The sequence below is a fragment of the Nanorana parkeri genome, unplaced genomic scaffold, assembly GCF_000935625.1.
Source record: "Nanorana parkeri isolate BGI_ZX_2015 unplaced genomic scaffold, ASM93562v1 scaffold1293, whole genome shotgun sequence".
Lineage (NCBI taxonomy): Eukaryota > Metazoa > Chordata > Amphibia > Anura > Dicroglossidae > Nanorana > Nanorana parkeri.
The window spans coordinates 195365-209400 of NW_017307561.1; the positions used below are offsets into that span (position 1 = coordinate 195365).

At 43.4% G+C, this 14036-nt stretch overlaps 1 protein-coding gene across 1 annotated transcript in view; it reads left to right on the forward strand.

Moving 5' to 3' along the window:
- Positions 1 to 3487: 3487 nt before the first annotated feature.
- CEP350 (centrosomal protein 350) overlaps positions 3488 to 14036 on the forward strand; it is a 41080-nt gene continuing 30531 nt past the window's right edge. The window contains exons 1-10 of the mRNA XM_018569154.1: positions 3488 to 3498; positions 4752 to 4863; positions 6323 to 6488; positions 7192 to 7661; positions 9117 to 9230; positions 10647 to 10757; positions 10852 to 11160; positions 11418 to 11563; positions 11927 to 13231; positions 13363 to 13799. Of these exons, the coding sequence (XP_018424656.1) occupies positions 4815 to 4863; positions 6323 to 6488; positions 7192 to 7661; positions 9117 to 9230; positions 10647 to 10757; positions 10852 to 11160; positions 11418 to 11563; positions 11927 to 13231; positions 13363 to 13799 (3107 nt within the window). The 5' untranslated portion in view covers positions 3488 to 3498; positions 4752 to 4814. The remainder of the gene's footprint in view (positions 3499 to 4751; positions 4864 to 6322; positions 6489 to 7191; positions 7662 to 9116; positions 9231 to 10646; positions 10758 to 10851; positions 11161 to 11417; positions 11564 to 11926; positions 13232 to 13362; positions 13800 to 14036) is intronic.

Consider the following 14036-nt stretch of genomic DNA (forward strand, 5'->3'; position numbering starts at 1 on the left):
CCAGTTTTGATAAATTCCCCCCAATGAGGGGAATTTATCAAAACGGTGCTGCAGAATCTGGAGCAGTTGCCCATGGCAACCAATCAGCTTCTCTCTTCAGTTTGCTCAGGTAAGATTTGAACATGAGACAGAGAAGCTGTTTAGTTGCTGTGCAAATCTGCTCCAGATTTTGTCTGCTCCAGTTTTGATAAATTCCCCTCATCGTATTGTAATTTTATTCCAAAAGAAGGGAATCTCAGGCAGTGGTAGCAACTGATTATACTATTCTGCAAAAGGAGCCTAGCCTTCCATTCTCCATCAGGAGGAAGATCTTCCTGGACCTAGTTTTGATGCAGGATCTTCTAAACGTAGTAGCTTGGTCCAGGTTTGTTTTGGACGCCACTCAAAAGTGCCTACCTGGTATTAAAAGGCTAGTATCTGCATGGCTTGTGACTGTGTCTGTCTTGCAGTCCTGAAGAAGCCTGGAGGTGCGGTGTGCCACGCCAGTGTTTGTTTTGGTGACAAATATGGAACATCACATCATTTTTATTTTACGGAACTAAGCAATCTATCACATAGGTTATTTAGAAGCGTGACTCTTCATAGTCTACTCTAATGATTGGTGATTATACTCCTTCATCTCATTCTTTTATTATGTCCAGCCCTAACATGAATGATTATAGGAAATAGATTGTGAGTTCTCCCTCCCGCGCAGCTTCTAAAAACTGCCCCTGCTGCACACTTATTTCCTTCATTAAAGGCTTTTTGCCATTGCCCAATAATTGCATCTCTTTCAAGTCAATTGTGTCTTATTCATATTAGGGTTATCTTTTATTTGAAAGAAGAGTTTAATATTGGAGGACATTCTTCTAGCGGTGTACATTTCTAGTAGAATTCCAGTATGATCCTCTATTAAAGCCCAATAGAACCTTCAGTTTAAATTGGCTATTTGCATTCCAGCTGCATCAAAACAACAGCTGTGAAAAGTTTTAAGCTGGATATACACTGTGTGAATTTTATCTGGTTCATGAGCCGTTCCATCCAGCTTCCTTCAATCAGAAAATCTTATCAGAAAATGTTCAGGCAAACAGTGACAACAGCCAGTTCACCGCAGTCACTGTTCAGGTACTCTCACAGTGGCACACCCGCCTCTGTCATAATATAATACCCAGCGGGAGATTTGTCCATCCATGCTGTTTAATGTGGAGGGAAGAATCTTTTTTTTTTCTGTTCAGCACACAGGTTGAATGAAAAAAATAAATAAGCGTATGACTAGTTTTAATTTTGTTTAGATAATCATCCGCAGCCTGAGCAGAAAAGCCTGCCCTCTGCCAGGGTACATTAAGGGTGAATACTAGGGATGCACCGATATATCGGCCGCCGAAACATATGGGCTAAAAATGGCTGAAAGTGCAATTTTTCTGCCGATATAGCGGCGCATCCGTGCTTTCTCTCTGCTCTGTGTCCCAGCGGGAAGGAGAGAAACTGTCACATGCTGCCGAGCGCTGCAGGAGGAGAGCGCTGTGAGCGGCCGGCGTCTCTCCTCCTCGCGGTCACAGATCAGAGGAGAGTGGTGTGTGGGCGGAGACAGTCAGCGCTGTCACAGGAGGCTGGCCAGCGGTGCGGTGGAGGAGTCAGCTGTCAGATCGAGCTCTTCTCCCGGCACTGCACGCTCAGCCTCCTGTGACAGCCGATCCAGGATGGAGAGCGAGTTACAAGCAGTCAGTAATCGGTGATCGCTGTTTGTAAATAATTGAGGACAGAATATGTTTACTGTGTCCCCAATTATGAATGAATGGGAGTACTTTACATCACTTCCTGTTCATTCATGATTTTGGTTATAGTAAACACACTCTGTCCTCATGTTATGAATGAACAGGAACACTCAGTATAGAGGATTCCTGTTAATTTATAACTGGAGATGCAGAATAAGAGATTGAGGACTCCTGTGTCCTCAATCTCTTTTTCTATTTTAAAAGGGAAATATCAGGTTTGGACCCCTAATATCTCCCCGAAGCCCCTAAAAGTAAAGTAGAATAAAAAATATTTAATAAAAATAAAATCTAAAAAAATTGAACGTTTATAAAAAAATAACAATAAAATAATTTGAAAAAGTTTTGAAAAAAAACTTTTTCGGTTTTGGCCCGACATATTTTTTAAAAATTTTGGTTTTAAAACTTTCATTTCGGTGCACCTCTAGTGAATACCTGATGGATGTGAGACCTTCACTTGATTTGTTAGGAAAAGGTGGCTGCTGAGTGGCCAGTAAAAGCTCCGGCCTGTTTTATTTTTGGGAATATCACACCAGGAATGATTTGCATAGGAAACCTTCCAATGGAGACACCTGTTCCTTTGACTACTGTAAGATGGTATTTTTCCCTCCTTTCCAGGCTATGAGGGGTGGTATTTCATCTCACTACCTGCTGTCATGTTTCCAGGTCAGGAAGTGAGGGAAATTATTTCCAATACGGACCGATATTGCAATACAACCGGGCAGTTTTAACCCTTCCTATTCTACTGCAAACTAGAAGAAAAAGGTTTGACCAGAATTTGACTTTAGGTTGACATATTTCAATCTAGAGATAAATAAAACTAAGAGCTTGATGCACTATAAAATATCTAATTGAAAACTCTTGGAATTAAAGCTACCTGCGGATGATAACTTGGCAGATGTTTTAATTTTTTAGGTTTAGAGTTTTAAATGTTGGCATAAAGTCTGCCCACAGACCTTCATGTTACACATTGCTGGGCACTGTTCCTCATTAAATCTAGTATCCAGGACCCTTCATTTGATCCCTGTCCCTGTCAGCTGTTGGAGAAAGCCTCCAGCTCTGTAGATCTTATGACAGCTTGGCCTGCGCTGAGCATTTGAAGGAGGGGGGGGGGGGAAGGGGGAGCTTGGTGCGAAGCTGAACACTCTCACTTTCTGTGAAGTTTGGTCACATCCCTGCACTCTTTGTTCTGTTAATTATAGATGAATGGCTGAGAAGAGTTTATGGAGGACGGGACATTTTTGCAAAGAACCAACACTTCTGCAGCCTCAGGAGACTATACAAGGTACTGTTAACACCTGTTACTGCCTGGATTTGTCTCTGACTATGCGGTTTTAGAGTTTCTACTTATAGGTGTGCAGGACACCATCCAAATCTCTCAGCCAATAAAAGTAAAAGTGGACTCTCTAAGCTTGCATTGCAGTTTTTGCTAGCAAATGGTATTGCATTGGATATTGATAGTTTGGGATTGTTGTAAATTATACTCGTGAGCAGCAAAAAGACCATATTCCAGAGAACAGTTGTATAAACCTGGTATCAGACCAAGCTCTCTTCTGTAGTACATCATGTAGCTATCCCGCGGACTCCTGTTAATTCATTTACAGCTGCAGAAGGCTAGCACAACTCATTTTTAAGTGGCTGCATGTATGTGGAATGCCGTATTAAGAGGGGGTGTTGGAGTAATATTACTTCTCATTTTGCAGAGATCAGCAAAGCATGGAAGGTGATCTCTAACGCCAAAGCTGCTGTGAGTATTGCCTGAGCAATCCGTAAGAGAGCGCCTGCTTCTTTTAACTATATAAAACATACAAAGATAACAGTATGAAAGTTTATTAAAATATAGACAATCACAGATAATAGTTTTGTCTGTAGGTACATAAAGTTTTCTCTGACCAAGGTCCCACATAGATGTCTGCAGTGAAAAAAAAAATATTTTCCCATGAGTCTTTGTGTTTTTTGGTTTTACTCTTCAAAGTGCAATTTATACTTCTAATCCACACTGTTCCTTCATCTGTCATGATATTGGTAACTTGATTGCCTGGCTGCTTGTCAAAAAGGCCTATACAGTCCTCTGCAATCTTTTTTTTATCCTTATGGACTTCCGAGTATGAGAAATAAATGTGATTGCAGAGTGCATGTGTGGGCCTGGCCAATAACATTTTGGATCAGTGCTTAAGTCAAACATATCTAGCTGGATCAGGGACAAATGAGTGACAGAGAGGGGTGCTCAGATATTAATCTAACTGCACCAGAGATGCTATTCATTGCCGTTTTAGAAGATGAGGATTCCATTTACTATAGAAGGTTGTTGCTCACCAACAGATTTCACCCTGAAAGCAAGGTTTATGTATTCGTTCACAAGGATTACACTATCTTTTAACATAGACATTGGGGACATTTTATAAATCTGATTAACCCCCTTCCTAGTTCACTAGTAGTTTTTTATTATTTTTAAATTTTTTTTTCCCCCATGTAAGATAGGTGTAGCAGGGTCTGTCGTCAAATGAGTGCCAAGTTAGCAAAATAGATATAGGGGGAAATAGATGATTGGTAAATCAATAAGTACAATATGTAGGCATGTAATTGTGCTGTATGATTAAATGCATATAGAAGGTCTTACTAGTATGATGGTTCCAGATTTTGTTGACCTTGTTTTGTGATTTTACCTTATGTGTGATTGATACTGTTTTAAGTGTTCAATTGATATTTGAAACTCAATAAATATATATTAAATTAACTATAGAAGGTTGTGCAGCTGCACATGAAGGATAGGATGAGTAAAAAGTATTGACTTTTACAATAATCTATTCACATTGCAGTAAATGATTCCACTCTGCAAAATGTGTTTTCCCCAGTCATCTTCCAGGACAGCCATCGAGATATAGGCTCCGCCTGCCTGCAACAGGAAACACATCAACCACATTAAATAAATAGACTCCTCCTTCCATCCCAAGTCAGTTTTTTTGTGTTTCCGCCGGCTACACAGGGACATCGAGTTAGCTAAGGCACATTGAAAACAAGCTGGATGTGGCCCCCACAAGCAGCGTCATTTTTGATCCCATCATGGATGCCAGGAAGCCAGTTGGTGCTACTCGGAAAATAAGTAGGAAGGGTATGTTTTTCCACCATTTATCAATGGACTTTGTTTTTAAACTTCCTCCTGTGTTTTTACGCTGTCTTCTTATTAAAATGTAGTGCCGCTGGTAGGGCATGCAGTAATTGTTTTGTAGAACAAAGTCTTGCCACTTTAAGTGCTGGCACTTCCCATGGATATTGGCATGCATCCACAATCATTTGGCTATGTCAAAGTGGCTTAATTTGCCAAACAGGAAATCTGCTGAACTTCTGCACATTTACAAAGACTCATTGTGACACCTCGTGGGCTATTTCTCCCAGTGGGAAATGTATTCGGATGTAGAAGCCACACAGGCTTGTTTGTTTTCACACGGGTTTATTGTAAAAGGTTCTGGGGAGATGTCTTGTACTTCTGAATTTACCTATCCTGAAAATGCGCTCTTCGTGTGAATCAGTTGGACTCGTATCAGCATTGCCCCAGATCACATTATTATTTTTAATAAGAAAGTACCTTTTGCTTGATGTGGATGAATAAAAAAAAACTGCCCTGCAGGTACAGTTTTCCCTCCGACACAGAACATTAAGCAGTACAGTGGGGATGTCACCAAATCTCATGGGACTAGCATCCAGGGGCACACTGCTTAGATGAACTTACTGTAGATGTGCAGCTCTAAGGCTTAAGGGTGAGTTCACACAATAATTGCTGCGTTTTTACCGCAATTTTGATGCTTTTTTTGGGGGGGGGGGTTTAAACTTAACATTAGCTTTCAGTTGGAGTCCAGAGCAGTTGCATGTGATGTGTTTTGTTACGATCAGGTGCTGCTAAAATGAGACGAGCAGCATTTTTTTCTGACTGCATCGGGACTGACTGCACTGGTGTGAAAAGAGCATGAGGAATGCCCTTGGAAAGCATTGTGATGCAATTTTGATGCAGCTGCCAAACTGAACCGACTGCATCACAACTGCATCTGGTGTGAACTAACCCTAAGGCACTGGAGATGGAACTGAAGACAAAAGGTAGATCTTTCAGGGTACAACAAAGGCACAGAAAAGCATTTCTCTATGTTCCGTATTACTTAGTGGATCTTCACTTTTTAATTTTCAGTCTACTTTTATATAGGAAAAGAGTTTTACATAAAAAATAAATAAATCAGGATTTCCTTAGCAATTTCTGTGTCCTAAAAGAACATATACTCTTCTTCTAACACAATTTGTTGTATTTGTGTCATTCTGGGCAGTTGATCCGCTACAGTGTATCTGTGCTGGTTTACATTTTAACAAACAATGACTAGATACACTTGATTCTGCAGCAGTGAAAAAACTGCAGATACACCGAACAGGACCTCATCTGTCAAAGTGACAAAAACCTCTGGTCCATTATACAAGTGATAGACAGTGAAGGACTCTAGGATGCACTAGGTATATCCTAGGCTGTTAGCTGTTTAGGTATTTATTTATTTTTCCCCCCCATAATTTTCTTTTTATTATGACTGTAGATGGACGATACCTTGAGGATACGAATAGTCACCCAAGCAAGTCTTCCCGTCCTAGAAAATCCATCAAAGAAAAGACTTCTCGCAGTCCACTGCGTGTCACTACTCTGGAGAGCAATGTGAAAACTTCTTGCCATGTTGGGTTCCGGGAACCTTTGGCCTCATATCGGTAGGTGTAATAAGATGTGGTCGCCATATTACAGAATACTTAAAGGAAAACTGTGAGGTGAGTGATTTTCACTCAACCTCCTATTTCGAGCTGATCTGTGACAATGAAACTGTCACAGGTCGGCTCTATAGATCGGGAAGGCTCTTTAGATTGCTCACTTGCCAATCATCTCCCTGCAGAGAGCGGTGACTATCAGTCACGGCTCCCACAGGGATTCCCCCCCTCTCCGATCCTCCAGCGCTGACTGGAGAAACGGACGGGGGACGAGGCGGGTGCAGCTGGCTCTGCCTCTAGATGGGCCGAGTCAGCTATCACTCACGCAGCTGGTTGGATCACGACAACATTGTCGTGATCTGTCCCGGCTGTGGTGATCTCGGTATATTGTGAGCAATAGCCCGTGATATACTGAACTTTGGGTCATGGGAGGACATTAGAATATGTCCTCCCGTGACCCTTAAGAGAACTATGCGATAAAAAGGTTACTCCATAGTTCTCTTAAAAAAAAAAAAAGTCGCCCATTTCTTGCTGGACTATTCATACAGAATGTATGTTTTAAGACTGGATGGACTTACTTTGGAATTCTGTAATAATTTGTCTACCTCTGCTTTAAATTTTTTAATTTTTAATTTATTTTTTGGTCTCTAGTAAGTAGCTGGAATTCTGTTTTCAAGACTAATTCTTAAATGCATGCTGTCCTTTTTAGGGATGCTGCAAGTGTGCTTTCATCTTCAAATGAGAAAAGCTCCGTGCACCCTGTATCTGGTCTAAATAATGGCGGCCAGGACGAAAAGGACTTTGACAGCACTCGTACTTCAGCTTTGGATGAGACCTCTGTGCGCTACCTGAATGACCGACTGGCCATTGATGCTCTTGAGTGGAGATCACAGCAGTCTCGCAGTGACATACAAACTGGTTTTAGAGAAATGAAAGCATCAGAAATTTCCCAGCAACATGTGTCGTTCAGTCCTTCAAGTAATAAGCTAGAGACTCTGAAAAGGCGGCAACCTGACACCAAACTGGAGAAACTGAAAGAAAGAATTCGCCAGCAGTGGGAGATGTCAGTGGAGAAGGACAACAGAGAACGTCTCCCAAACACTACAAATTATACAGATGTTGCAACAGGCACAAAGACGCGGAAAGTGGCAGCTGCCCCTCCACCTCCGTCTTACCGTGGTATGACTGCAAGGAGTTAATCTGTTTTGATTCTGTGATCTTATACTAATGTATTATAGTCTTCCACTCCTGAGTTCTTTGAAAGTCCAATTAAAGCAGAACTTCAGGCACAAATCATTATCGGAAGATCTGCAATATAAATTAACTTGTTTTTATAGGTGCAACCTTCTTGTGCACAGTTAAACAACCCTCTGAAATCATAATAGACATGCCCAATTAAAATAGTATCAAACACTCAAACTTTTGCAATAATGAATCTATATCAAATATACATTGCTCAGCAAAGCATTGCTTTACATTTTTGCCCAAACATTTACAATCATCGTGTTTCTGAACAGCTGCTTCCAAGTCTCTTGGCTCAGCTTCCCTGAACTTCCTGTCCAGTACAAGATCACAAATGACAGTGCAGACTCCAGCAACTGTTCATCTTCTAGCTTGGGGAAGGGAAGAGGGGGCCAGGGGGGAGAAGCTTGATTTGCTGTGTTTGTGGAGACACACACCACTACACACACACACAAGGGTGACTGCATAGCACTCTGCTTGAGAAAGGAGTCACTCTACAATAGGAAGTCAGGGCCAGTGCTCAGGGGTCAGCTTATTCTGAAGGAAACTAAAACTTTTAAACATAAGTAGCAGCATCCATTGTAAGTGATTTCATCAGCATTGGAAATAGCTTAAAATCCCTTTTGACTTTAGTGGGTGACTATAGGGGAATCGTGACTTCTTTTGCTGTTCTTCCCTCCTCCCCAGACTGATTAGACAATGAAGTAGCTATAGCACACTGATCCCTCTGCTCTCCCCCAACTGCATAGTCAACATATTAGATTGACAGCAGTAAAGGGGGTGTAAAACAATGATCTTTTTTATTTAATTTGCTTTGACTTCCACTTTAAAGACATTGTACTGCCTTTTGCGGTGCTTTTTGGGCACATTTGTATCACGATTTCAAACTTCATTCTGTTTTGTTTTCAGTAAGCATTTGCAATATATGCTTTTTAGAAGCCTATTCCTTTTTTCCTTTGGTAATTATGAGTTTAAAGAGGCTGTGTTAGAAGTTTATCTGATATGTTCAGTACAATTCCAGTTATAGCTAGGTAGTATGAAGGATCTCTGCCAGAAAAAAAATTGTCTTTTAACTTACTTTGGTGCACAGCATTATACTTCATTTGGCCAAAGTGACAGACAGTTTGGATGAATTACTGCTTGTAATCTAAAACTACACCAGTTCCTTCAAGCTCACACACTATTGGCTGTCCTCTGTGTGATGCACTTTATTTTGGACTGGAAGCTTCCCTTTTTCTTGCTCAGTATTGGTCCTTTGAGTCGTTGCTGGTGACTAGGATAACTTGATGTGAGTCCAGTGTCTAGCAGCCACATATCTGGCCATTGAAGTTACACTTGCAGACTTTTTATACTTTTCATGCGCAACACATTGATCTTGCTTTTTCCCTCCAGGTTTTAACCCCCCAGAAACAAAAATTCGTACTCCAGATGGAAAAGTCTGGCAGGAGGCTGAATTTCAGAACCTCAGTGCACAGCTCCATAGTACATTGACACCCTCATTCCAAGGTGAGTGCTTAGTATATGATGGGAAATCTGGGGTTTAATCATTTGATTATATCTCTGTGCCATCAATTAGGAGAAAGGTAATGTGGAAGTCCAGGGATGGACTGCTGAATGAAAGGCAAATTTCACTAAAGTTAAATAAGTTTTAGGTTTTGTATAAAGTAGGGATGCACAGATACTTTTCAAGTACCAGTGCAGATACTTGGCATTTTCATGAGAACTCCCGGGGTTGCAGCTGGGACTGGGCCCCGGCGCTCCACCACTGTGCTGAAATAATTAGTCTGTATTGTTTTAGAAAAACTGTCACATGACAATAAACAAAAATGTATCAGTACTCGTACTTGTAAGTACTCGGCAAAGTACCAGTACTCGTACTCGCAAAACTGGTATCTGTGCATCCCTTTATTTATATTATATAAAAACAAAATCATACATTATAACAGAGATGTACAAGTCCCAGGAGCTCCGCGTGCTCCTTACAAATGACAGCCGCCTCCTAACTTTTGATAAAGGGTTAAATCATCGTTAGAAAAAGTACTTACCCTGTATAGTAACATTGACGTGTGGTGTGTCTCACTAGTCTTCAGCAAAAGAAGACGGATTGTGCCATCAAATAAATTATTGAAATTCGGTCTGTGCTTCAAGACAAAGCTTTATTTTACTAAGCAAAACGGGAAGAGCTGTTAATAGGTTGGTAGAATCCTTTGCTTTAGTGACTGCACGCAGAGTATTGGGTTTAGTTCATCTTGATCTGTGCACCGTCAAGGTTTGGTAGTGATGAGCAGGGACTTGGGGCAAACCCAGTTCTCCTGAGTTTGCCAATGCCTGGGCAAAACTATGAGACACCCCCTCCCAGTCCAATCATTCATGGCAGGGGCATTCAAGGAGATGAAATGGAACAGGCTTTGGCATATGGATAAATAAAAGGCAACAAATATTTGCAAGTGTGCATGCAGCAGTGTTGTTAACTTGCAGTTTCAGAGTGTTTGCACTTGGAAAAAAAGATGCTTTAGTTCTACTTTACTCAAGTGCATATTTCATACAAAGCCACGTTATAATTTGTGCAATGATATTGGTGGGGATATGTTTAGTTACAAATGCATCTGTAAAGTTACTGATGGGATAACTCGCAATCGTTGACTAACAGAATCAAAGGTTCATGTACCTGGTAAAAACTGCTATGACCTGCAGAAACCAGTATACAGCCAACACCTCTGTCATGTGCTGCAAATGAGTGTGTTAATGTTTGCACTACAGCTGGTAGAAAGGACAAAGCATAGGTATTTGTTCTGTCCAAAATTGTGTGTGTGCAGTTATTTTATTAATGACTTAGGAAATGAGATGTTGGTAATGTGAAATCAGCTAATACAAAAGTGAGATTGACAGTGCAAAAGTAAATGGAGTCTCCTGTTTGCCTAGAAATTGCACCTTCAAGTGAAAAGACGAAAGAGAGGAGAACATCTAGACCAGTGAGGAAGGTGCAGAGGTTGGGAGTAGATGGAGGCTCTGCAAGTCCTGATGGCAAAATGGGTGAGTTTCGCATAACCTAGGTTTGGTTAGTGTGTAACTGTATTGAGTCATTGCATTTTTTCCCCTTATTATTTATTTATTTTTTGTGATTTAGGACACATAATTAGTACATCTTCATGGAGAGATGGTCAAAAGCTGGTAAAACAAATCTTGGGTCCTGCACGTAAGGTTGAAAAGGAAGCAAAGTCTCATTCTGATGATCTTCAGACAAACAAACAGGCTTCATCCACAAGCAGAGCAATGGATAAAAGGTCGGCATCCAAAGAAAGGAGCACAGAGAGAAGGATGGTATCTGATGATCAGCAGGGGAAGGGTCGTTCAAAGTCAAGTGATCGACATACTGGCAAAAGATCCTCTTCCAAAGATCCACCGAAAGAAAGCCAGGACACAACCAGTAAATCAGGTTAGTGGGTTCTACCAATCTTCCTTTTTAAAAAATATTTGTTCTTGTAGGATCTTAAAAAGATTTTCCCCAGTCATCTTCCAGGACAGCCATCGAGATATAGGCTCCGCCTGCCTGCAACAGGAAACACATCAACCACATTAAATAAATAGACTCCTCCTTCCATCCCAAGTCAGTTTTTTGTGTAGCCCTCGCTGAAGCTGGTGGCTCTCGCCCAAAAGGGAAGAAGTGTACCTCTTGCTTTGCAAAAATGTCAGCTTCATGGTCCAAACCCTTGTGCAAGGATTGTTTAGAGGAAATAGTTGCAAAAGATTCGGCCGGAATGTTTAAGGGGCTTTTGGACTCAATGAGAGATGAAATGGTTACTACATTTCAGTCTTTCAGGTCGGCGCTCCAGACCCCGGTGAGTACACTAGTGGATGCTAGTTTGCCCGGTACGGATCAGGAGGAGTCAGAAGGGGGAGTTGCGTAGCAGTTCAGCTACAAAATTCCTTTTTCCTTCATTTGAGACGGGTGAGCTGTTGAAAGCCATAGGGGATACTCTGGGTATTAAAGAGGAGTCCACTGAGCTTTCGGTGCAAGACAAACTGTACAAAGGGCTTCAGACTAAGAAAGGACGCACCTTCCCGGTCCACAAATCACTCTCGGACATTATCCAAGAGGAGTGGAAGCACCCAAGTGCTGGCAGAGGCTCTGGCGCCGCTAAGATTACGGAGCGTAGGGGTTATTCCATATTTGGACGACCTTTTGTTCTTTGCCCCGTCAGAGCTGGTGCTCCAACAAAAACTGGAGCTGGCTATACTGCACTTGGAGAGTCTGGGTTGGTTTGGTGAACAGGGAGGAGTCACAACTGGTCCCCGCGCAGAGAGTGAAGTTTCTGGGTTATTGGATCAATACCGAGGACATGACCATTGCATTACCAGGAGACAAGGTGTCTCTATTGATAGAGGAGTCGCTGAGACAGAAGTTACAGAACACAGCCCCAGTCCAGTCGGTGATGAGAATGGTCGGTCTCATGACGTCTACGATCCCAGCTGTTACCTGGGCACAGTTCCACTCAAGGCCATTGCAGAATTGGCTGTTGAGGGTGTGGGGAAGTCGACTAGAGGACTTAGACAAAGGGGTCCAGATCACAGAGGAAATCAAGCATTTACTGCTGTGGTGGATGGATTGTCGGAACCTCTCAGTCGGCAGACTTTGGTGTCAGCCTACACCGCTGGTGGTCACGACAGATGCCAGTGCCTGGGGTTGGAGTGCTCACTGCCAGGAGCACATTTGGCAGGCTGCCTGGGAGCAGGCGGGCCGCCTCAAATCGTCAAACTGGAGAGAGCTGAAGGCGATAGAGCTAGCTCTCTGCCAGTTCCGGGAGATGTTAGCCGGTCACCATGTGGCAGTGGCCTATATAAACAGGCAGGGGGGCACGCGTTCGCACGGCCTCATGCAGTTGGCAACGAATATTCTAACTTGGGCAGAGCACAACCTCCTCTCCCTGACGGCGAGGCATATCAAGGGCAGCCTGAACGAGTTGGCCGATTCACTCAGCAGGACGGAGCTGCACAGGTCAGAGTGGACTCTGAACGCAGGAACGTTTGCATGGATCACCAGCTTGTGGGGCTGTCCCGAGGTGGACCTCTTCGCAGCGGCCGACAACAGAAAGGTGGAACCATTTTTTTTTTTCCCTCTCCAGGAACGACGGAGCCCTAGGGGTGGACGCTTTGGTGCACCCCTGGAGGTTCAGTCTAGGTTACGCATTTCCTCCACTGCAGTTAATCCCGAATGTGCTTCGAAAGCTCAGGGGCGAACGGATGACGTTAATTCTCATAGCGCCATGTTGGCAGAAGCGGCCGTGGTTCACGACCCTCCTGGAGCTGTGTGTGGCGGGGCCTCTGCTTTTTCCGCCAGCGGCGGATTTATTGATGAAGGGCACGGTGAGACACCCGCAGGTGCAAGCTTTAAATTTAGCTGCATGGCTACTGAGAGGGAGGTGTTAACGAACAAAGGGTTATCAGCACGGGTGGTGGCTACACTGCTGCACAGTAGAAAGCCGATAACATCTGCGATCAACCTGAAGGTGTGGAAAGTGTTTTCCGGCTGGTACAGCAGTCAGGGTAGGCCTGCGGTGGCCATCGTACCATTGGTGTTGGATTTCCGGCAGGGCGGTCTGGGAAAAAGGGCTTTCCTGTAGTACTCTGAAAGGTGCAGGTTTCTGTGCTGTCTAATTTCGTGGACATTAGACTGGCGGAGGAGCCTCTCACCAAAAGGTTCATGCGAGCGGTAGGCAGAATGAAACCCCCGAAGCGTAAGGTGGTGCCAAACTGGGACCTCTCGGTGGTGCTACAAGGGTTTCTCAAGCAGCCTTTCGGGCCCCTGGGGGGGTGTTCCATTCAACAGCTGACGATAAAGACAGCTCTCTTGGTAGCGTTGGTTTCCGCACGGAGAATTAGCGAGATTCAGGCATTTTCCATTACAGACCCGTACTGCACCAACCTGGTAGATCGGATTATTTTGCGACCAGACCCGGCATTCCTGCCAAAGGTGGTTTCCACCTTCCACAGGACTCAGGAGGTGGTCATTCCTTCGTTTGCCACCAACCCGGCCTCTGCAAGAGAACGGGAATGGCAGGGTATTGATGTTCGTAGGTGCGTTTTGGAGTACCTCCAAGTCACAAAACCTTGGCGGCAGTCGTCCCGCCTCTTTGTTGTTTTTGGGGGACCCAATAGGGGGAGCAGGGCCACTAAAAGCACGATAGCAAGGTGGATTAAGATGGCCATAACTGACACCTACAAAGCACAGGGCTTGGTGCTGCCAGGTTCGCTCACGACACACTCGACTCCAGCATGGGCTACGTCCTGGGTAGTGCGAGCAGGGGCTACTCC